Below are 25,810 nucleotides of genomic sequence, written 5' to 3'. Positions count from 1 at the left end.
CTGAAAATCAATCCGAGTTTGATCAAGGAACAATAAATCGCGACAATTAATTTCGACCCATAATAACTGCTTCCGTGAACAAGTGAACAAGCCGAAGCATCGGCACGAATCTGAACAAAGTGTACGACTGAATTATTTTGTTATTAAACGAGTGAAGTGCAATAATAATCAATTAATAAAATAATTAATTTCGCGTAATAACTGTGTCATAGTGAAATTAAACGCGTTGCCGAAATAAAATATTATTTTATATTTTATTTTATTTCGTTCGAGTAATTCTGAGAATTACGGATTATCCGTGTCTCATTCGTACCGAGTCGAGTCTTACGTTTACAATACTCTGACGTCATTCGTCAAGTATTTTGTGTGAAAAATAAAATGATTTTATTTTAATTTCGTCAACCGACTGTGTTTTCTCCGAGCAATGAACTAATCGTGTTTTTTTGATCAACTACGATTTTTTTTTGATAATTTTGTTTATATCGAGTCAAGCCGACAACGGCAAATTATTATTTTGTTTGTAACTGATTATTTTTGTGAGACCGATCAATTTATTATTCTGTGTTCAATATACGATTAATTAATTTTGTTTAATTCTGATCAATTATTTATCGTAATCTTAAGTGCCTGACCTTTCCCCGATCCGCCACCCTGAGTCGACGTTTTTGATAATTGTTTATTTGGTGGTTATAAAATCACCTGGCGCCCAACTTAATTATTTTTGAACAAGGTAGCCAAAAACCGTAAGTGTATTCGAAGTGTATCGAAATTCGGATTTTTTTGTTCTAAATTTCTTCTGTCTCGTGGCAGCTATAGTTTATATTTATGAAATCATGACTACGCTGAAAATTTCAGCCCAAAATTCAAATATTTAAACGGCGCTCAAGAATTTTTAATGTTTCCGAGTACTGTCTTTTGGATGTTTTCGAGCGACGCTTGAATATTAATAATAATGCTTCTCGATTTTTCACTATCAATTTGTATCATAATGAATAAAAATACAACCCGAAATATATAAATAATAAGTTATTTACATACTTTTTTATTTTTTAATTCAATTTTTGGATTTTTTTGCTTATTCAAAACTTACCCAATTTTATTGTTTAAGACTGTCCTGTATATTTTTGGTTATGCAAAAGTTATACACTAATGCAAAAAATTAAAGGAGCAGAAAAATTTTATAAATTTTTTAGTGATTTTTGGAAGGCTGTAACTTGGTGAAAAAAAATCGTATCTAAAATTTAAAAAAAGCATTTTATAGCTTGAAATCTCTAGTTTAGGTGTATTTTTTTCAAAATTTTTTGAAAGCTCCGATTATTGCGCAAACATGAGAAACACCGCGAGCCAAAAAATTTCTAAATTTTTTTTTTTTTCCGAACAGCCCACGGACCGCGGAAAAATTCTTTCAACTAAACGAATGCATACATCGTTTAGCAAATTTATTCACCTTCAATTTGATTTTTTTTTAACCTCGTAGGACGATTTGTCGCAGAGATATCAGCCTTCAAACAGAAAATGATCCTTTTGGCTTTGATCTTCGATTTTCAGGTACCAATGATCGCACAGAAAGTTGAAGGGCGGCGTTGAAAACTTGAATAAATTCCCTACAAGACCCTGTCATCATTTTTTGAAAAAAAAATTTTTTTTTTATTTGTAACATCCATTCGAAAAAAGTACAAAAAAATGACTTTTTTTGGTTTTTTAGTAAATCAACCGCAACTCTGAAAATATCGATAAAAAAAATAATGTTGCCAGGGACTTTTTTAGCTTAATGTACCCCCAAGACCCCTGTAAATTTTTAAATTGATCTATCGAACCGTTTTTTGGGAATCATCGATTAAAGTTTAGCTAAACAATTAAAGGAGCAAGTTTTGTTCCTTTAATTGTGTAATCATAATCAAAATGAAAAAAATTTTTTTTTCGACTTTTCTCAAATTTTTGCGTTGGTAACTCAGCAAATGCAAGGAAATGACAAAAAAAATGAAAAATTTCCAAAAAATGTCAAAAAAAAAATTTAGAACACAAAAAACAAGTTTCAATTTTTTTTTTCTTCGATTTTTTTTGACATATTCTGGAAATTTTTCATTTTTTTTGTCATTTCCTTGCATTTGCGGAGTTACCAACGCAAAAATTTGAGAAAAGTCGAAAAAAAAAATTTTTTTATTTTGATTATGATTACACAATTAAAGGAACAAAACTTGCTCCTTTAATTGTTTAGCTTAACTTTAATCGATGATTCCCAAAAAACGGTTCGATAGATCAATTTAAAAATTCACAGGGGTCTTGGGGGTACATTAAGCTAAAAAAATCCCTGGCAACATTATTTTTTTTATCGATATTTTCAGAGTAGCGGTTGATTTACTAAAAAACCAAAAAAAGTCATTTTTTTGTACTTTTTTCGAATGGATGTTAAAAATAAAAAAAAATTTTTTTTTTCAAAAAATGATGACAGGGTCTTGTAGGGAATTTATTCAAGTTTTCAACGCCGCCCTTCAACTTTCTGTGCGATCATTGGTACCTGAAAATCGAAGATCAAAGCCAAACGGATCATTTTCTGTTTGAAGGCTGATATCTCTGCGACAAATCGTCCTACGAGGTTAAAAAAAAAACCAAATTGAAGGTGAATAAATTTGCTAAGCGATGTATGCATTCGTTTAGTTGAAAGAATTCTTCCCCGGTCCGTGGGCTGTTCGAAAAAAAAAAAAATTTAGAAATTTTTTGGCTCGCGGTATTTCTCATGTTTGCGCAATAATCGGAGCTTTTAAAAAATTTTGAAAAAATACACCTAAACTAGAGATTTCAAGCTATAAAATGCTTTTTTTAAATTTTAGATACGATTTTTTTTCACCAAGTTACAGCCTTCCAAAAATCACTAAAAAATTTATCAAATTTTTCTGCTCCTCTAATTTTTTGCATTAGTGTATTTAAGTGAAACGACAATAATTGAGTTATAAAAAAAATACAAAAACTAATTCAAAGTATTAGTCACATATTATCAGTTAATATTTAAAATTCTTGAGTGCCGTTTAAATATTTGAATTTTGGGCTGAAATTTTCAGCGTAGTCATGATTTCATAAATATAAACTATAGCTGCCACGAGACAGAAGAAATTTAGAACAAAAAAATCCGAATTTCGATCATTTTTGATATTTTCAAAATTCGTGAGCGACCGCTTAGAAATTTTTTATCGATCTGATTTTAGGAGAGGCTTCTTAAAACATATTGAATAAACTAATCTTCATAAGAGACTCGAAAAAAAAAATAGTCGGTTTTTTTGGGCCACCCTAATATATACAATATTAACGATCTGTAGATTGTGAGTGAAGGTGGCACAATAATGTCACTACGTGACGAGGGTATCGGGAGTCATGCCGGAACTGCATCTTTCCTCGATGTCCTCTAGTCCTAATGCTTGTCGCTGGTGGGGAAAGCCGATCTATGGAGATGTGATTGACGTCACACTGACGTCAGAGCCTAAGTCCCAAGTGCCCGCAACTACGAGTCTGGGCTGTGAGGATTGTCGCTGCTTACAGTCGGCCTTCCTGACATCCGTCACGTTTTTGGGACGTCAGCATCTGGAGGAGAAGACGTGGAAGCCATGCTCCGAGTCACTCGGCGTTTCTCTATAACAGTAAAAATTATTAGTAATTTATGCTCCTAGCAATACACAACATGCGAACAGACTGCCGTGTGTGCAGACCAGCTGCATTAATTTCATGCAACATGCTAAAGCCATGCGTGGCTACTCGACGTTTTCCGAGTAGCACCATACGTCCGTCTTGCTGACCTTGGCAAGGTTATCATGTTGCCAGATCAACAAAACTACAGTCACCCGAGCCACCACCAACCGGTGCAGGTCGTATCTCACGACGTTTTGCAACTCGAAATGACTGTCAGCCCTCAGAACCACCACTAACCGGTGTGATCGTATGCACAACCCATCGCAGTTTTGCCAGCTTCCAGAACCACCACTAACCGGTGTGATCGTACCGACCCTTCGCATTCCTGTCAGTCTCGGGCCTCGCACCTCGAACCACCACCAACCAGTGCAGGTCATACTCTACGACTTTTCGCAGTTCTAGAGGCCTCCATTTGCCTTAATGTAGATATGGATCGTACCCGGCAGTGCAGGTGTTGAATCAGAATCCTCTGAGCTGTCACTGGAACCGGAGTCGCTGACCTCGGTACCACACATCTTCAGCTTCTCACCCGGAAATACCCCAATATAGGGTTTCTGTGTCCGCTCCGCTCCCTTGACGTCCTCAACAACATAATGGTCCTTGTCGAGGACCTTGGTGACTTGATATGGCCCAGTGTACTTTGGCACTAATTTTTTACTCGGCCCGTCATTTGAGCTTACAACGCATCTGGCCATTACTATGTCGCCACAACTGAACACTCGAGGCAAAGATCGTTTCCGATTGTACAGAGCAGCCTGCTGTTGCTGGGTCTAGTCGTAAACTCTCTGTGCCTCCTTAACATCATTCATACGGTCATAAATACAATCACTCTCTCCCAACTCATTCAACACTCGTGACTCAGTCGAATGTCGTGGTCGAAACCCGAACAATAATTGAGAAGGTAGTTTCCCAGTTGCTTTATTTATTGTGTTATTTAATTCCCAGATTACCCTAGTTAATTTACGATCCAATTGAGGTTCTTCCTCAACGCTCACAGACATTATACTTAATATGGTTCGGTTATATCTTTCTACCTGCCCGTTTGCCCTGGGTGTCTGTACAGCAGTTTTAACGTGTTGTATATTTTTCTTTTTACAGAACTCTTCGAACGCCTTGCTCGTAAACGCAGTGCCACGGTCGCTAATTATGCGTCGAGGATAACCAACTCCCGTGTTCGCGGTGTCGTTTAAAAATTTTATAACTGGTGAAGTCTGTGTGTTCTTCACCGCTCGTGCGAATACATATTTTGTGAATGAATCGACCATTGCAATTATTTGAGTATTTTTACAGGTACTCGGCACGAAGGGCCCCAAATGGTCAATATGTACGGTATGCATGGTTTCGGCGACCTTTTCTATAGGATTTGAGTGACCTGGCCTTTTTCAGCCAGTTCTTTATTGTATAAGCAGTCTAGACATGAACTGATGTATCACCTGACATAACGTTTCATTGACGGAAACCAGTAATCACTGCGCAATTTCTTTAACGTTTCGTCAAGCCCCACATGTCCAATATCATCGTGGCATAACTTAACGATTTGTCGCCTCGCCGCCTGCGGTACCGCCCATCTTAACACTTTGTCTACCTTTCGAAATACTCGATTGTCCTTGAGTTTAAACTCACTGTGGACTTGCTTATCCTCGGCGTCTTTAGGTTCGGCATTTAAGACCTCCCTCACGTATTTTAACCTTCGATCCTGTAACCTTGCATACAGTAGCCAATCGCCGGTTTCTATACGCAATAACCCGATATCGTCAATCCTCGCGGCATCCTGCTCTGACGTGACCGGACTCCGGCTCAGCGCGTCAACGTGAGGCATCTTTACCTGCTCGGTAATCGATCGCACAATCTTACTCCTGCAATTGAAGCCACCATCTCGCGACGCAAGGGAGAAGATCACGCTTAACAAAAGTTGCTCTCAACGCACTACAATCGCTGATAATTTTAAAACGCATCCCGTATGGATAGACGTGATATCGTTGTAAACTACTCACTACCGCTAGTGTTTCAAGCTTGTAAGAATGATATCGCTGTTCTTCTTTTGATGTTTGTCTAGTGTAATACGCGACGGGTTTCAACGTTCCATCGTCCTGTTTTTGGAATAATATTCCGCCTACACCGATCTTACTGGCGTCAGTATGTAACTCGGTTTCCGCCCATGTTTATATAATGCTAACACGGGTCTACTTATAAGTTTTTCTTTTAGTGTTTCGAACGCGTCTCTCTGCTCATCGCCCCAACGCCAACTTTCACTTTTCTTTGGTAGCAGAGTTAAGGGTCTGGCAATTACAGCAAAATTCTGTATGAATTTTCTAAAGTAACTGGCAAGACCAATAAATCTTTGAACTCCATGCACATATTTGGGTGCTGGCATCTGTGCGACTGCTTTGATTTTATGACTGCCCGGCCTAATCCCTTGCGTATTTTTTTTTGTACCCCAAGTAGTCGACCGTTGTTTGTAGAAATGTACATTTACTTAGTTTTAAAGTTAGCGCAGCATGCCGTATTTGTTCCAACACGCATCTCAATGCTTCAAGACCGGTTTGCACATCTGTTGATGGTATAAGAATGTCATCCATGTACGCAAGGACGTGACTTTTCCTCTAAGAGGTGATATTATTTGATTTACAAGTCTTTGAAACACTGAGGGTGCATTCGCCAGTCCAAACGGCATGCGGAGAAACTCATATTGCCCGTCTGGTGTTACGAACGCGGTTTTCTCGATCGATTCTTCCGCTACTCGTACTTGATAGTACTCCGAGAACATATCTAACTTTGTGAACCACGAGCCCCCTTGTAGTTCATTAAGTTGATATTCTATTAGCGGTAGCGGTTGGTGATTTTTCTTTGTAATTGAATTTAGCGCGCGATAATCAACACACCTGCACGCCTCACCGTTCTTTTTACGGACTAGCAAAATCGGACTTGAGAACGGTGAATTGGATTCGCGAATAATACCGTTTTCCTTTAATTCATTGACCATCTCTCGTACTTGCTCCCGCTCTGCATACGACAATCTATACGGCCTGTAAGTCACGGCTCTATCTCCCGTCAATTCTATTTTTATTTCTGTGGCATTCGTTTGCCCTAACTCGCCTATGTTAAACGCAAAGCAATCTCTATGTTCGTCTAGCAATTGAAAAAGACTGTCCCTTTCCGCCTCAGGTACTCGACCTTCTACCTGGGATTGATCCCTCGGTATTTTATCTTTTTCTATTTTCGTCATCGCACAAATTTCTCGAACTTTACGATCTTCTATTGTCTCCTCTCGAGCCTGTTCAGCTCTGGCAACAATTTTCTCTTTATTTATTATAAGTGGACTATCAGAAAGATTTATGACCGGCAATATTGACGAAATTGTGTTTATCATACACCGAGGAACGCAATGTTCCCGGCCTTCTTGCCCGCGTACACTAAGCTCTATATACAAATCACCAATATAATTGTCATTTAATTTGACCTTGATGTCTGCTGATTGCTGCGGCGGGATGACTGTCGTCTCCGTGGCCCATAATTACATCTTACGAGGTGGCAGCGTGTCTAGCCCTGTCAGTGAAACGGCTGCTTTGTGAAACACTCTCAGCTTGCCATCCCCTGATGCCGTCCTGACTCCTGGTAAATCGAGAAATGGCTGCCCCACAATTACCGGGACAGTCTGTAGATCGTCTGGTACGAAGTGTACGTTGACCTCTCTTTCAGCGAGGTCAACTTGCAGTTTCGCCTTGGCGATCCCGTACGGATGAACAATGCCTCCACCGAAGCCTCATAGTACCTCATCCGTCGGCTTAATATCTAGCTGCAAGCTATCCGTATCTCCCTTTCTCAGTGTGACACACTGGCTACCGGCGTCAACGTATGCTTTCAGAGTTTTTCCGTTGACGGTGATGTCTATGAACCTCGACTCACCGGCTCGCGGCTCTGATCCGATGGCTAAGACTTTCTGCTCTCCGTCACCTTCCTTCTTAGCTTTTACACACCGGTTCGCTACGTGGCCCAATTCGCCACAACGGAAGCACCTAACTTGTGCTGTTGATTTGTCTGCAGTCTTCCTGTCCGCAAACTTCTTGTTCCCCTGACTACGCTTGATAGTATCAGGGTGAAGCCAGCGAGGCTGGGAAATGCTCCGTTGGTACCGGGCATGCCTCGATGTTTCTCTCGCCTGGTGTCGCTCGGTCGGTTTCACCGTCTCCTCGATGGTACTCAGAAACACTCGGAGTTCTCCTGGTGTTAGGAAGCGATTTCTCGCGATCGTGAGGCTCAAGGAGTGATCAGTGATCCCGTCAGCGATACAGTCGGCCGCGTCCAATCCTTTAAGACCGCACGCCGCAACGAGAGTTGATTTAGCGAAGAAATAATGCATCATCGACTCGTCTGACCTCTTCTTACGGTCCAGCATCGCTCGCATTCTATCTAGCATCCTTGATGCACCATGAATGCCTCGATGAGTTTCATCTTCCATTTTTCCCTTGAAAATGCGACAGAGTCTAGTCTCTCACACCACTGGTACGCTGTGTCTTTTAGCTTGTCCATCGCCAGGTTGGCGGTGACGTCGTCCCATCCGTTGATCCTTCGGAGTTCCTTGACCTTCTAGATCCACACCTGGATGGTTTAGTTGCCACTCTCTGGGTCAAAGATGGCGATGCGTCGTCTGTCAGCAACGCTGTGCGACCTCAGTCGCTCGGCTGGCACTTTCAAAGACTCCGCAATCTTGATAATCGCCTCTTGAAGATCAGAGATCGATGTGCTGCGTGATGATGTTCCACGACCACCGTATTCGGCTCTTCTACCCTCGCGGTCGCATCGATATGGATCACAACGATAGCTGCGCTCCCCATAATCGTGCTGATTGTGATGAGGTGCTGGTCCTCTCGACGAGGATCGTCGTGAGACTGATTGCCGACGTCAATCGTTGTCTGCTGACCGAGACGGCGTCGTCTCCCGGGACAAGCTCCGTTGCCAACCTCCCAACGGTGGAGAGTACCGCGAAGGACTTTGCCCTGAATGTGCATCACCCGTTGGTTTCACCATTTCACAGTCACACCACTTATAACTCGCGCACGGATTTCTAATTCCACTTCTGATATGTAAAAGCAAGCATTAAAAATAATCCACTCTAATGAGACTTTATTGTTAGGTAACTATTACAATTTGCTGCGCAAGTAGCAGCGGATATATATATATATATATATATATATATATATATATATATATATATATATATATATATATACAGGGTGTTCCAAAAGTAACGCCCGAAAATTGAAATCTAGATAGAGGACAAAGTTCTGAGACGAAAAGTCCTCTACGATTTTTTCACCTGATGAACAGGTAAATTATTATTAATTAAACAAGATAGCCAATCAGAATGAAGCATTGGCGCAAACGAGTAGAGTGGGATGAACAGTCGGAGGAAAGCATTAACAGCGTGAGCGCTCGGCTGACGTTCAGCAGCTCTCACAACGCGTGATGCACATGAATGACACATACGTTTGTTTATGTTTTTTATTCTTCCTAAAAATAAAGTCGCACAGAAAAATGTTTCTTTTTTTATCAGCTGCCTGACAGGTCAGCAGAAGATTTTTATTCAAAGTCCGGAAAAATGGAAATGAACTTTTTATTTTTTTTATCTATTGGCTGACAGTCAGTCGAATGCCAGCCGTTGAGAAGACAACTAAGGATTTTTTGTTTTATCCAGTCGCTCAAAAAATAAAATAAAATTTTTATTTTTTTTCATCAACTGACTGACAGTCAGTCGAATGCCAGTCGTTGGAAGGACAACTGAGGTTTTTTTTTAAATCCAGTCGTTCGAAAAAAAACAAATATTTTTATTTTTCTTCATCAACTGACTGACAGTCAGTCGACTGCCAGCTGTTGAGAGGACAACTGAGGATTTTCTCTTTTAAAATCCAGTCTCGCAATAATAAGAACTTTCATATTCTTTACGTTAGAAAAATTTTGTGGCCCTGAAAAGGGCCGTTTTTTTTTTATGTCGAACGTTGCCATCACTTGAGCAGCTGCTCGAACGTTCTGCCCACAACTTGTATACATAATTGACAGCGTTTTATCAAGTCTGCCCTGACTTTGTCCATCATGTCAGGAGTAATGTCCAGGTACGCTACCTGAATTCTCGCCATCGTCTCAAACTGATCCTCTGGTTCTGTCTCGTATACGACTCCTTTCATGTAACACCACAAGAAAAAATCCAGAGGTGTTAAGTCTGGTGATCTTGGCGGCCACGGAAAGGGACCGTTTCTCCCGATCCAAGAATTGGGATACGTCGCATTTAGGTGCGCTGTCACCTGCGCTGCTGTATGCGTCGGTGCACTGCCATGCTGAAACCACTGAGGTCTTTCATTAGGTGGTAGCTGTTCCAGAGCTTCCGACAGCACTTCCCGCAGAAACGTCAGATAATTGTCACCCTAATTAATATGTTACTCAATAAATGATCTATCACAAGAATTATTATTTCCATAAATTACCCTACTTACGTTCATAGCGTCCGGTAAAGGATGGAGAATCACAACGTTCCCAACAATGCTACCCCACATATTAATTTTCCACTTATTTTGGAAATTGCGGTCTCGAGTGAAATGAGGATTTTCCAAAGCGTATTGATTGTGTTGATTAAAACAACCTTCACGAGTGAAGAGTGATTCGTCGGTCCACAATATGCGCTTTAAAAAAATCAGGATCATTCGCATTCATCTCTAAAATTCGGTTGCAAAACGCAATCCGCTGCTCAAAATCACCAGGTCTCAATTTTTGAACTCGAGTTGCGTGGAATGGATGCAATTCTCTTGCACGAGTTATACGATTAATCGACGTAAAAGAAATCTGTAACCGACGCGCAAGTTTGCGGACACTAATGTTAGGATCAACTAGCACTGCCTCAACTACACGATCTTCGTTACGGCCCGTACCCACCTCTCGAGAACGACCTATACGCTCAACGCGGGCTGGTAATATATTCCCAGTTTCCCGAAGACGATGAACAGCACGAAGAATTACGTGATGATCTGGATGACGAGCATGATTCGCGTAACTTTCAGCATACACACGACAAGCATCCATAGCGTTGTAGCCACACTCGGCGTAGATCATGATCATGCCCGCATAATCCGAAGCAGAATAATGATTTTCACGAGGCACAGCGAAACGTATTTTGTCGTTACGGAAGATTCAATGAAGACTAACATTCTCTAATAGTTTGCACCAATATATTTTAAAAACAATTGAAAACGATGAAAAGAGACAAACAATATTCAGTGGCGCAAGAAAAAGACAGCGAGTGCCCTGGACACAGCATCGAATTTCCACGAAAAAAAATTGAATAATTGTATATTGGAGAATGCATAAAACAGCAAGGAGTACGAGAAATAAAAGTAAATACTCGATATTATGTTAAGAATTACTAGCTAAATTTATTTTGACTGAGAAAATTGGCGATCGTCCTCTGAAGGAATAGCTGTCAGCATAATGATCTTAAACGTTGATTAGAAAGTGAATGTGTCACGTAACCATTTAAATTAATTTATAATTAATTAGTAATAAGAATTTATAAATAGTATTTAAGTTTAAATTTGAATGGTTACGCGGGCATTTCGATACCACGCGGAGACAGCGTTTGCTCGTGGAGTGGCGCATGCGCGCGGCGTGAATGAGAGCACGTGTGTGCCAATATTTTAATTTATAATTTAAAAATAATTATAGTCAATATTAATTGTTTATGAGGAAATATTTATTATTTTGCGTTATCTGGGGGACATAATGTGTTGTCACATTATGCCCCAATCGTTGTTTTTATTTCATTTTTATTAAATTTGATATCCAGGTATCGAGGTCCTGATAAATACCGGCCGCAGGGTAGGGGAAAATCGATATTTTCCTCTCCAATATCGACACTGATTACATGTGTTTAAATGATTATTATTTAATTTACCGTATACTTAAATATTATAATTATCCCAGGAATAAATACTAGATATATGTATTTAATTTATTATGTATCATTCAGGTTGGGAAAGAATGTTTTTATAATTTATTATAGGCCCAGAGATTCAAAATAGGCCCAGAGCTAGAAAATAATAATAATAATTAAGGGCGATTGTTGCGCCACGTGGGTGGCCAACAAGTGGCCGGCCCAAAAAGCAATTAGAAAGGTACGGATAGTCTTGACGAGTGGACGCTGTTGTTGAAAAATATAGAAAATTACGTTGCTATTACGTTTCGTTCCTTTGTTATCAGTTAACCGTAATTAAATAATCAACGTGAATAAATTCACCGGGTGAACTTGTTGTCAGTTCGAGTCTTTGTTTGGATTTATTTAAGAAACAATATCGAGTAAGTACTCTTGTATTCTCTTTCCATGCATTGTCGCTGATAACCTCCTCGGGAATTGTTGGTATTCGCGACGCAAAATTCACCTGTGTGTATCACCCGTGAATAATTTGGCTAATTTTGTATTTCGTTTCCCTTGAATGATACATATATTTACATATATAAAGGGTTGAATATAATAAAATAATTATATTTTGTTTAAATCTTAATTTAAATATTAGAAATTGCGCGCTTACAGCAGTTTGCTGTATAGATATATATACGTATATATTGTAACATGAGGAAAATTCGACATCGACCCGAGGTTTGAAATTATTTGAATAAAATAAATAGTTATCCGGTGAGCCAATTCTGGTGACACCTATGAGCAAAAATTCCGACTTTGACCAAGCAATCGACTCGACGCATTGATTGTCACGAGAGATCCGGGAGAGACGCCGAACTGAACGGCCACGTTTTTTTATTTGAACAATTCGACTCTGAACAATTCTCGATTCTGACGTATGAACGATTTGAATTACGGCATGTAAGATCAATCCGAGTTTGATCAACGAACAATAATTCACGACAATTAATTTCGACCGACAATAACCGAGTCCGTAAACAAGTGAACAAGCCGAAGCCTCGGCCCAAAACTGAACAAAGTGTACAACCGATTTGTTAATTAACCAGTGAAGTGCGATAATAATTAATTGATGAAATAATTAATTACATGTAATCGGTATGATAGTGCAATTTAACGCATTACCGAAATAAAATATTGTTTTATATCCCTCGCAGATTTGAATCACGGTGGAATCACCGTGGAAGTGTAAACACCGTGGATCCACCGTGGTTACTCGGTGGGTTTGTTCCATTTCACCACCGGGTATACACAGTGTATCCACTGTAATTACGCGGTGTATCCACCATGATTCCACGGTGGCTTGACCACTGTGTATACACGGTGTTTCCACTGTGATTACGCGGTGTATCCACCGTGATTCCACGGTGGTTTTGTGCTATTTCGCCATCGTGGTTCCACGCTGTATCCACGGCGTAATCACAGTGAAAACACCGTGTATACACGGTGGTAAAGCCACCGTGAAATCATGGTGGATACACCGCGTAATCACAGTGGTAAAATGGAACAAACCCACCGTGTTCCCACCGTGATTCAAATCTGCGAGGGATTTTATTTTATTTCGTTCGAGCAATTCTGAGAATTACGGATTATCCGTGTCTCATTCGCAACAGCAGTCTTGTCACCTCGCCGTGTAAGAATACTCTGACGTCACGTGCCAAGTATTTCTTTAATACTTCCGCTGTATGTGTGTCTCCGAACAATAAAATTATTTTATTTTAATTTCGTGAACCGACTGTGTTTTCCTTGAGCAAAGAACTGATTTTGTTTCGATCAACGATGTTTTTTTTTTAATTTGTTTATACCGAGTCAAGCCGACCATGGCAATTTATTATTTTGTTTGTAACCGATTATTTTTGTGATACCGATCAATTATTTTGTGTTTAATATACGACTAATTATTTTGTGTTAATTCTGATCAATTATTTATCGTAATCTTAAGTGCCTGACCTTTCCCCGATCCACCACCCTGAGCCGCTTTCGATAATTGTTTATTTGGTGATATTAAAATCACCTGGCGCCCAACTATAAATTTTGAACAAGGTTGCCAAAAATCGTAAGTATATTCGGACTTCACTCCGGTAGATCCCCGGTGGTGAAAAACCCGTTACAATATATATCTATACTTGTAGCTACAGCTATACGCCGGCTCTGGAAAGAAAATTCCTGAGTCGACGACGTAATAGTTCAGAGAAAAATTCCTGAACAATAATAATAATTATAAAACGGAATTATTATTATTTAAAATTATTGTCATTATTTTTTAAATAATTATACCCGGAATATTACTACTTATTTTTCTTTTCTGTTTATAATTTACAGTTATTATTTACCCCCAGCGGTCGATTAATTTATATTATGTTTTTTAACTTTCCGCTAAGAAAATCGACGATTTTCGAAAAATTGGGAAGTTATTGTTTTCACCCCGATTTGCGAAAATCGTAATTTCATCAGATGTCGACGTTCTGAGGTCCTAGGAAGCTATTCTGACTATTTTTAGAATGATGTCCGAGTGTCTGTATGCATGTGTGTGTGTGTGTGTGTGTGTGTGTGTGTGTGTGTGTGTGTGTGTGTGTGTGTGTGTGTGTGTGTGTGTATGTGTGTATGTATGTGTGTGATCGGTCTACAACTTTTCAACTAATGAACCGATTTGGATGGTTAAGGCGGCAATCGAAAGAGCATGTTGGCCATCACTTTTTCTGAAAATTTCAGATCATTTGATCAAGTAGACTCGAAAATATTGGCGAATTACGAAAAAAAAATTTATTTTTTTTTAGTTTTCTATTGATTTTTTAGAAACGACTTGAACGATTGACTTGAGAATTTAATCAGCTCTAGAACTCACTAAAACACATCGATTGCCGCCTTAGCCATCTCAATCGGATAATTCGTTCGAGAGTTATCGCGGGCAAAAGAAATGGTAAAAAACGGTTTTTTGCGAATATCTTTGAAACAGCTAAACTCAACAATTCCGAAATTTGATTAGTTTTAGAATTCATTGAAACGCGTCGATTGCCACCTCAACCATCAAAATCGGGTCATTTGTCTAAGAGATATCGTGGAAGAAAGAAACGATAAAAAATAGTTTTTTGCGAATATCTTTGAAACAGCTGAGGAAAGCAATACCAAAATCTAATCAGCTTCAGAATTTATTAAAACACGTCGATTGCCACCTCAACCATCAAAATCGAGTCAATTTTCTAAGCAGTATCGTGGAAAAAAAAAATGGTGAAAAATGGTTTTTTGCAAATGTCTTTAAAATAACTGAACCAAACGATTTCAATATCTGATCAGCTTTGGAATTTATCAGAACCGGTCGGTTGCCACGTCAAACATACAAATTCGATCATTTGTCAATGATATTTTGCACGAGATAAAAATGCTAAAAATCGGTTTCTTTCAAATATCTTGAAAATCACTGAACCAGTCGATTTCGAGTTTGAATCATATTATCAACAAAAAAATTTTTTTTTAACTTCCCGCTAAGAAAATCGACAATTTTCGAAAAATTGGGAAGTTATTGTTTTCACCCCGATTCGCGAAAATCGAAATTTCATCAGATGTTGATGTTTTGAGGTCCTAGGAAGCTATTCTGACTATTTTCAGAATGATGTCCGAGTGTCTGCATGTGTATGTGTGTGTGTGTGTGTGACCGGTCTATAATTTTTTAACTAATGAACCGATTTGGATGGTTAAGGCGGCAATCGAAAGAGCTTGTTGGCCATCAACTTTTCTGAAAATTTTAGATCATTTGATCAAGTAGAGTAGATATCGTGGGAGAAAGAAATGCTAAAATCGGTTTTTTTCGAAAACAATGGCACACAAAAGTATTTTCGAGCTCGAAAATGTATACACAACAATGTTTTCGAGCTCGAGGAGCTCGAAAACAGCTGGAAGTTTTGGGGCTGGCCCGCAGGGTCAACCGATAGACAGATTTTTTGATTATAAATAATTATTAAAAAGCAATAATTATTACTGTATAGAAATTTATATTATTTAAAGAATAATTTTGGAAATTTGGTGAATGAGAGTGAGGGTAAGTCGTATCTTTCTCCCCCTATAAATTGTAAAGGGGTAACCCGGATAATTATTGTGATTATTTATATTTTATTAAGGAAATTATTATAATATATTAATTATTATTATTGAAATTAAATTTGAACTTTTGGATTTGTATAGATTCTACCCTCAGGGGTCTATTTATGATTATAATTTATAATTAAACTATTGTATCAAAGATTTTTGACATCGGATCAATCCTCGCAAATTTTCCCCCTGATAAATTATTTTTGTCCATTTTATATAAACGGTCTGGCGCCTACGTGCACTAATCCAGCCTGAGGAGCTGGTCCAGGCACACCCTTATTTTATTCATTTATAATTTAATATCTTTATTGATGAGTATTTAAACATTAGTATTTTATTTAAATTTAAATACTAAGTGAAGTCACATTTATTATTATTTTCATTTTTTGGACTTCAAATTTATAATTTTTCTTTTATACACGTGGGTGACCGCATACGGTACTGGGGTTGTTCGCGTCTCCGTCTCGGATTTTAAAAACAGTATTCGTTATAAATGGAAGAACAATCTGTAGACGAATTTGTTCAAGATAAACATAATTAGAGATTTAGAATGTCACATTAGTTTTTGATGATTTATGTGAGACTAGATTTGAAAAAAAAATCCTCGGGTGTTCTCTTAACTGCTGGCATTCGACTGACTGTCAGTCACTTGATAAAGAAAAATAAAAAGTTCATTTTTATTTTTGCGCGACTGGACTTAAAATAAAATCTCCCGCTCTCTCCCAACGGCTGGCAGTCGACTGACTGTCAGTCAGTTGATGAAAAAAAAAAAAATTTCATTTTATTTTTTGAGCGACTGGATTAAAAAAAAAATGCTTCGCCTTCTGCTAACTTCTAGCAGTCGACTGACTGTCAGCCAGTTGATGAAGAAAATAAAAAGTTCATTTTTATTTTTGCGAACTGGATTTTAAATGCGAAAATCCTTAGTTGTCTTCTCAACGGTTGGCATTCGACTGACTGTCAGCCAATAGATAAAAAAAATAAAAAGTTCATTTCCATTTTTCCGGACTTTGAATAAAAATCTTCTGCTGACCTGTCAGGCAGCTGATAAAAAAAGAAACATTTTTCTGTGCGACTTTATTTTTAGGAAGAATAAAAAACATAAACAAACGTATGTGTCATTCATGTGCATCACGCGTTGTGAGAGCTGCTGAACGTCAGCCGAGCGCTCACGCTGTTAATGCTTTCCTCCGACTGTTCATCCCACTCTACTCGTTTGCGCCAATGCTTCATTCTGATTGGCTATCTTGTTTAATTAATAATAATTTACCTGTTCATCAGGTGAAAAAATCATAGAGGACTTTTCGTCTCAGAATTTTGTCCTTTATCTAGATTTCAATTTTCGGGCGTTACTTTTGGAACACCCTGTAGATGCCATTTTTATATTTTAATTTTAAATTGATATCATTACATCTTTTTAGATCATCTCTGATTCATTTAGACTTCAAATTTTTGTGTAAATTTGTTTTTCATGATTCCGAAGTCTCGTTCAAAATTAAATTTTTTATTCCTCATGATCTGCTACTTTTAAAGTTAAATATACGTAGATAAAGTTAGATCTTCACAAATCTATATAGAGCTAAATTATAAAAAATTAGATCTATGCAGATCTAATTAAAATATCAAAGTTAGATTTATGTAGAGACGATTTTTTTCTGTAATTTTAAAACGATCATCATTAATTTTTTTGTTTAGATTAATTTGGAATTTGAAGCATTATTTCCGAAACAAGCAGATCATTTTTTATCGAAATTCCCAACTCTTTATACTCCAAAAATCCTGGCCCACACAAAAAAATATTGACCAGTACTGTACAAAGCATCTTCTTATATTGGAAACAGTAAGCAAATGATGATTTATAATTTTGTTCTCATGCACTAATTCGTGGTTTATTATTTTTATTATTATTATTATTATTATTATTATTATTATTATTATTATTATTATTATTATTACTACTATTGTTATAATTATTTTAACTCCTCAATCATTAAATGATTAATGGTTTTTGTTTGTGGGAAAATGTTCCCTTTTCTTTTTATTTTTATTTTATATTTAAAATCTAAATTTACCTGTAAATTAAATTAAATTAGTAATTGGAATGTAATTAACTTCTTATAATGATAGGTAGGATATGACAGGTATTATTTAATAAAACTCGTGGTTTGGGTATATCAAAATCGAAGAATATATTTTGACCCAAAAAAAAATAGGGAAAGCGCTACGGCATAAAACCCTTTGAAGAAATACAATGAAAAGATTGAGAATGTTAAGATAATGAGAATGTGGGTAACTCGTTGAACAATTGATACAAAATGAAATGTAGAGATGTGTGTGTATGTGTGTATGTCAATGTGTACTGGGATGATAGAGAGTCTACTGCGGGACAGTTAAATAGTACTTGGTACTAGTGCGATGTTAAAGAGTCCACTGTGGGACAGTAAAATAGTACTTGGTACTAATGCGATGTTAAAGAGTCCACTGTGGGACGGTCAAATAGTACTTGGTACTAATGCGAGCGAATGAGTGAAAGCTTTCAGTTGATAACGATTGCGTCGTTAAATGTTTGTGTTATGAAATGCGTCGCGACGATGTTATCGATTGATCAGATCGGCGTTACGAATTGAGAAGTCAAAATTGTAATGGGATATTCCAATGACACTATTATGACGCTAAATTATTATTATAATTGTTATTATGAATTGTAACAGATTGTTATTTAACTGCAGTTAATTAAATTCTCATCAATTGGATTGATGGCTGTGGTTAGCACGCGGCTATGGTACGAATGAAGTTGTATATGGTATTTGTATGACAACGGCCAAATGCGTTGATGATTATTATATGACAACGGCCAAATGCGTTGATGATTATTATATGACAACGGCCAAATGCGTTGATGATTATTATATGACAACGGCCAAATGCGTTGATGATTATTATATGACAATGGCCAAATGCGTTGATGATTATTATTAGCGCGAATAAATCGATTTTTAGTTTTATTTATATTAAGATTATCACGTATGTATAATAATTATTAATGCTTAATTATTGCAAGGTAATTAAGATGTAAGCGAATGGATCGATGAACTGACGGAATTTAATGTAAGACAATAATTATTAAATATTCAATATTATTTGAATCGATTATTATTTAATATTAATACGAATATTAAGATTAAATATCGAATTCAATCCTATTGAATAATTAATAGCAACACAACTAAATATTCGATGTTTGATGGGTGAGACCCACGCGCAACAAGTCCCGGCTTGTTTTTACTACGACGTAATAAAACACCCGGTCTTTATTCAATTCCCGAAATATTAGTGAAACTCAACGAAATAATTAGCAAAACTTATTAAACCGTATCAATTAATACTTATCTTGGCACGATGGCACGAATTCATGATTGATAATCAATTAATTAACAATTATTGTTAATTTTAACATTGGCTTGGCAATTTAGCGGATAGAATGTTCACAGTAAGTGTGTACAGCGTGAAGACTTGTGGTCAACTGACGAAAAGACGCGGTAACGCCGGGTCGTCGTTTCGACGGAACGGAAAAATTCAGACACCCAAACGACAGAGATATACTGTAAGCGTGAGTGCAACGAAGATGCACACAGAAACCGACGCTATGTTTAGCGCGCGCGTTCGCGGTGCGATCTGAGTTGGCGACGAGATAGATTTTAGTACCGCTAGATGGAGACTGATTTGAATATTTAAATTTTAAATATTATTATGATGACAATTCATTTTAGGACTTCCGTCTCGACGGAACAGTTTTTCTTTACTCGGATACAAACATTTTACTTAAAAAACTATCGGACTGTGTTGATTTTTTTATTTTGTTATAGTGCTATAGATGATCTACGAGCTTTATTAGTCCTTGTTGAGCTGCTTCCCGTATGCAACTCGGTGGAAACACCGCAAGGGAAAGGAAAAAATAGTCAAGTCAATGAGGAAAATGAAAAAGAGGATCCGTTAAAACTAGATTTTCCGAATCAGTATTTACTTAGGCTTGAACCAGTGTGTATTTTTTCTTGACAACATTAATCTTTCTAATACTTTGTTATGATAATAATTAAAATAATCTTATATTGATTTTCATTTCTAGGAAGGTAATAATTTAGACCAGTTAGTAAACAGTGTTACTGCTAAAAGTAAAATAAGCGTTCAACCTTATTTAGTTGCTGTAAGTGGACAGTCTCGTGACTGCACTTTTATAAACGGAGATAGGTGGTTTATCAGTGTAAACGATAAAGGCAATCGAGTCATAAGTTTTGACCTATTATATAAAATATTTTATGTTTTAAACGTCGAGTAACCTCACAGTCTCCGTAATTTTTATGGACTTCTACGTATATGGAATGAACGTGCACCCTTACAGCGTGGTATCTTCTGTCTACGTAAATATAACAAATATTAATATAAATGATGGTTCTGAAGATGATGACGATGACTGCTGTGTTTCAGTTAATCAAGTTATTTGATTAAGTTGTTTAATTATTTATTTTTTAAATCTCTTTGTGTTTTAAAACTATTTTAAATTTTTTATCAAACCAAAGTGTATTATTTAATTTAACTTATATGTATGTTCTTACTGAAATAATTATCTACATGAAAATTTTGATACAACATTATTAGCAAAGACACAGTATTTTTCCAAATAAATCCTCATCAACAAGTGAAATAGTACATTTTTGAGTAATTCAATTAGTGAAATTTTCACTAATTCTATGTGGTTATTTTTTTTAATTCAAAAAATGAATTGTCACTAATTCATAGTTGTATACTTTGAACAATTTAGATTAGTGAATATTCACAAGTATAAGTGGTTTTTCACTAATTTAGTTTTAGAGAGTATCCCTGTGGAAAATCACAATTGTGGTTTACTGTCCACAATTCCGCGCTTACTCTCCTGACAAGAGACATCAGTGGGCAACCCAGCGATACCTTTGCATCAACTGTCTTGGGTCCCACAACATCTCTCAGTGTCACAACCCAAAGACTTGTGCATACTGTCAACAACAGCATCACTCCATGCTTCATGGTGCCGCTGCTTTAGCCAACACCAAGCTAGCTCAGAAGAAAAACACAACTTCAAAGCCACCAGCAGTATCACAAACATCTCAACAACCAGACGGCGATGCACCGTCAGAAGCTGATGCAAGTAAGTCAGCTTAAACTTATCTTGCATCATCTCCATTGATTCAATCTCAGCTCACCTCGTTTGTGTTTCTCACTCTTAGCTCATCTCAAACGCTTGACAACCAGTTCTCACCTCACCTCAAGTGCAACAAAAGTTGACATCAATGATGTCAAGTTATCATCTCAATCAGCAGCACTCAACTCAGTACAAATAAACTACTCGCATGACATCTCAAGAGCAATATCACGACCCAGTGTCTTACTTGCCACTGCCAAGGCCATCCTCAACTACACAGATGATAATCATCAAATTGTCCGCCTTCTCATCGACCCTGGGTCAGAACTAACTCTCATATCACGGACAATAAGCAATAATTGTCAACTTGACATCATTTCATCTCAAATTCCAATTGTTGGAGTTGGCAGTGTATCATCCGGAAGTACATCTGGAGCTGTAAACATCTCTCTCACCTCACTTCACTCTGATGATAGTGTTATCATCTCTGCACATATTCTCAATAAACTTACAGCTGAGCTGCCAGCTGTTTCAATCAAGAAACATTCGTGGAATCATCTCAACAATCTGCAATTGGCTGATCCAGACTATTTCAAGTCTGATAAAATTGATCTACTCATCGGCGCAGATTGTTATGGAAAAATTATCAAACCTGGAGTTCAAACTGGTTCACTTGGTGATCCAGTTGCTATCAAAACAATTTTTGGCTGGTCCATACTTGGTCCAGTATCATCTCAATCACAACAATCACCAAGCAGATCTCACCATCTCATATCCAACGATCAACTTCATGATTCAATCGTCAAATTTTGGCAGCTTGAAGAAGTTCCGTCGCATCTCAACGAGTCTCTCACGGTGGAAGAAGCTGAATGTGAGTCTCACTTTCAATCAACTCACTCTCGTGATCACACAGGTAGATATACCGTGCGATTACCATTCAAATCATCATCTCAGCAGCTTGGACATTCAATACACATTGCCACCAAGTGTTTAAATCGGCTAATAAAAAACATCTCACAGAAGCCTGAGTTCAATCATCTCTACAGGGACTTTCTCACGGAGTATGAGGCCATGGGTCACATGCAAAAGGTCCCAGATTCATATCAATCATCTCACATCACCTACTATCTACCTCATCACGGTGTTCTTCGTGAAGAAAGTACAACAACTAAGCTGAGAGTTGTTTTCAACGGCTCCAGTAATACAACCTCAGGCATCTCACTCAATGACACACTTCACACGGGTCCAAAACTGCAGTCTGACATTTTTGATGTCTTACTGTATGTCAGAAGACACCAACTCATCTTCACCACGGACATCACAAAGATGTTTCGTCAAATCAATGTTCATCCAGATGATTGGGACTATCAACGGATCCTCTGGGTAGATGATGACAATCAACCTCAATCATATCATCTCACCACCGTTACATACGGCACGCGTCCAGCACCATACCTTGCTGGCCGTGTTCTCAAACAGCTGATCATCGATGAAGGAGATAAGTATCCACTAGCTGTTGAACCTTTTGAAAAAGGCAGCTACGTGGATGATATCTGCGGAGGCGCTGATAACGTCAATCATCTCAACAACATCGCATCTCAAGTGGAAGCAATATGTCTTGCTGGTTGTTTTCCACTAGCCAAGTGGAAAAGCAACCATCCACAGTTCAGCAAGTTGTCATCATCTAACATCTCAAATTCACGAGAGTTCAATGAATCTACATCCAAAATTCTTGGACTTTCATGGAAGTGTCAACCAGATCACCTCACATTTACTGGTCATACATCTCAAAAGGCTGCCATCACCAAAAGATCAATTTTATCTGAAACAGCCCAGTTATTTGATCCACTGGGACTCATATCACCTGTTGTCATCAAAACCAAGATCTTGATGCAAGATCTATGGCTAGAAAAAATTGGATGGGACGATTCACTCTCACCTCAGATAATTCACCGTTGGAAGAAATTCCGAGATGAATTACCTGAACTATCACAACTTAAAATTCCTCGCTGGTTAAACATCTCATCAGACACCTCGAACATCGAAATACATGGATTTTCTGATGCGTCACAGCATGCCATGGCCGCTGCTGTCTATATCAAGACTCATCATCATCTCACACCAGCTAAAATTACTCTTGTCTGTGCAAAGACTCGAGTTGCACCACTGAAACGTCTCACCATTCCTCGTCTCGAATTATCAGCAGCTCTACTTCTCACTGAACTCATCTCACACGTACAAACAACTCTTAATCTCCAAGATGTTCCAGTTTACCTCTGGACAGACTCAGCGGTGGCTCTTGCCTGGATCAAACAAGAACCAAGTAAATGGAAAGAGTTTGTAAAAAACAGAGTTCAATCCATTCAACAAAATTTACCAGCAGCCAACTAGAAGTTCATCTCAGGAAAACAGAATCCTGCAGACTGTGCTTCCAGGGGTTTGACTCCATCTCAACTACAATCTCATCAACTCTGGTGGTCAGGTCCAACCTGGTTACTAGAGCCATCTCACCAATGGCCAGAATTTACATCTCAAGAAGATCCTGAAGTGGACACTGAACGAAAATCAGCCCAAGCTCACCTCGCAGTCACCAGTCCAAGTTTACCACTTGGTGACTTGCTTGAATCATCATCAAATCTCACCAAGTTGCTCAGAATCACTGCAATTGTTCAGCGAGCAGTTGCAGTCTTCAAGAAAATTCCTGCATCATCTCTTCACATCTCACCACTCACACCAGCTGATTTACATTCAGCTTTGTACTTCTGGATCAAAGCAACACAACAAGAATATTTCAAGAACGAGATTTCGCAAATATCTCAAAACAAACCGTTTTTGAAATCTTATCCGTTCTCACGTCTCACCGCTTACATCGATTCTACGGATATTGTACGAGTTGGTGGACGACTACAAAATTCTCATCTCGACACGGATAGCAAGCATCCACCCATACTACCAAAGAATTGCCATCTCTCTCATCTCATCATCTCTGATGCGCATGCTCGCATAATGCATGGAGGTACGCAACTGACGCTAGCTGCCGTGCGCAAGAAGTGTTGGATATTTGGGGGAAGAATCCCAATTAAATCTCACATTCAACGCTGTGTTGTCTGTGTAAGACAGAGAGCTCAGCGATCTCAACAGTTGATGGGTCAACTGCCTACATCTCGAGTCTCACCATCACTCGTCTTTGAAAGTACTGGCGTAAACTACGCTGGTCCTGTTCAACTAAAATACTTTCAAGGACGAGGTACACGCTGCTACAAAGGCTGGATTGCAGTCTTTGTATGCTTCTCAACTTCTGCAATTCACTTGGAAGCTGTAAGTGATTACACTGCAGAAGGTTTTCTCAAGGCGTTCAGGAGGTTCACAAGTCGTCGTGGCATCTGCAAAACCCTTTTCAGTGACTGTGGAACCAACTTCAAAGGGACAGATGTCATTCTCAAACAACTTTTCTCTGGTGCACTCAACGAATCATCTCATCTCCAGCAAGTTCTCACCTCAGACGGAACTCGGTGGATTTTTAATCCACCTGGTGCTCCACACATGGGTGGCAAGTGGGAAGCCGCTCTAAAATCTGTCAATCATCATCTCCAACGCACCATTGCTGACCTACTTCTCACCTATGAAGATTTTTATAACATTCCTCACTCAAGTTGAGGCTCTATTAAACTCAAGGCCACTCAGTGCACTTACTGATGACCCTGAAGACATCTCAGCTCTCACCCCGGGTCATTTTATCCGAAGTGCGCCACTCAACACTGTACCTGAACCATGTCTCACCAGTGTACCAACATCTCGTCTCTCACTTTATCAACGAATTCAAGAAAGACTTCAGTATTTCTGGGAACGCTGGTCTGCTGAATGTCTGCAATCTCACCAATCCATCTCAAAGTGGCATACATCTCACCATGATATCAAGATTGGTTCATTGGTCCTCATAGTGGACGAGAGGTATCCACCATCCAAGTGGCCTCCTGCCAGAGTTACTCATCTCCATCCTGGTAGTGATGGTCTTACCAGAGTCGTCACTGTCAAGACTGCCACCTCAACATTCACCAGACCAGTCACCAAGCTGGTTCTGTTACTCATCTCAACCGCCAAGGAAGATTCTCATCTCTAACCATCTTATCAGTATCTTCTCCAACGAGTTGGCGAAGGCGGGGAGAATGTTCGAATCTCCCGCACTTGCGTTTCACGTCACTACTCTGAGGCCGGTTAATTAGAGTTGCGTCGGCGCGTTATCATGCGCAGGCGGCTCCGCCGGTCCCATTCTCATCTCAAGCTCCGCCCACTGATCCAAGTGGGGATGAAGAAGAAGGCGAAGCCATCATTGTTGAAAACTCACCGACGCTACAAGCCACGTGTTTTTTTGTGTAATATTATAATCTTTTGCAATCGCGCGATAATTATCAGTTATCATCTCCTTTTTCACATAAATTGAAACGTGAATAATTTTCACTTATTATTTTGTGATTATTTAAATTCATATCACTTTAAATAATTATTAAATTAATTAAATTCATCTCACCGCGTGGTTGTTGGTTTGCCGCCAACCGCCATCTTTTTCTCACCTCACCGCGTGTAACCGCGTTTGATATTTTCTCTCAACATTTATACCCAAATTATTAGTGCAGTGTATATAGTGTATATAATATAATAAATAATTAATTTATTAATACTATAAAAAATAAAATAAAGTGTTAAAAATTATTTATTTTAATATTAACTTATCAACACCTCAATCCCGCCAATTAAGCATCCCAGCATCTCATCTCCTTACTTAAATTTAATTTTTTAATATTTAAGTAAAATAAACATTAACTGTTCGGAGATGAGTGAAAATATAAGTTTTATGTGATTTTTTACAAACCCAGTAATGTATCTTGCCCCATTTTTTTTTTTTTTTG

The 25,810-nt window shown here is 38.3% G+C and overlaps 1 protein-coding gene across 1 annotated transcript; it reads left to right on the top strand.

Moving 5' to 3' along the window:
• The first annotated feature begins 20,106 nt into the window (after positions 1-20,106).
• Positions 20,107-24,560, top strand: LOC130664846 (uncharacterized). The gene is made up of 4 exons (XM_057464987.1): positions 20,107-20,220; positions 20,597-20,909; positions 20,989-23,239; positions 23,339-24,560. Exons 1-4 carry the CDS (start codon positions 20,107-20,109, stop codon positions 24,558-24,560), a joined length of 3,900 nt encoding a protein of 1,299 aa, XP_057320970.1.
• Positions 24,561-25,810: the final 1,250 nt, after the last annotated feature.

Source organism: Microplitis mediator, chromosome 1, assembly GCF_029852145.1.
Source record: "Microplitis mediator isolate UGA2020A chromosome 1, iyMicMedi2.1, whole genome shotgun sequence".
Taxonomy (NCBI): Eukaryota; Metazoa; Arthropoda; class Insecta; order Hymenoptera; family Braconidae; genus Microplitis; species Microplitis mediator.
The sequence above is the reverse complement of the archived record's forward strand: the minus strand, read 5'-3'. Positions and strand labels throughout refer to the sequence as shown.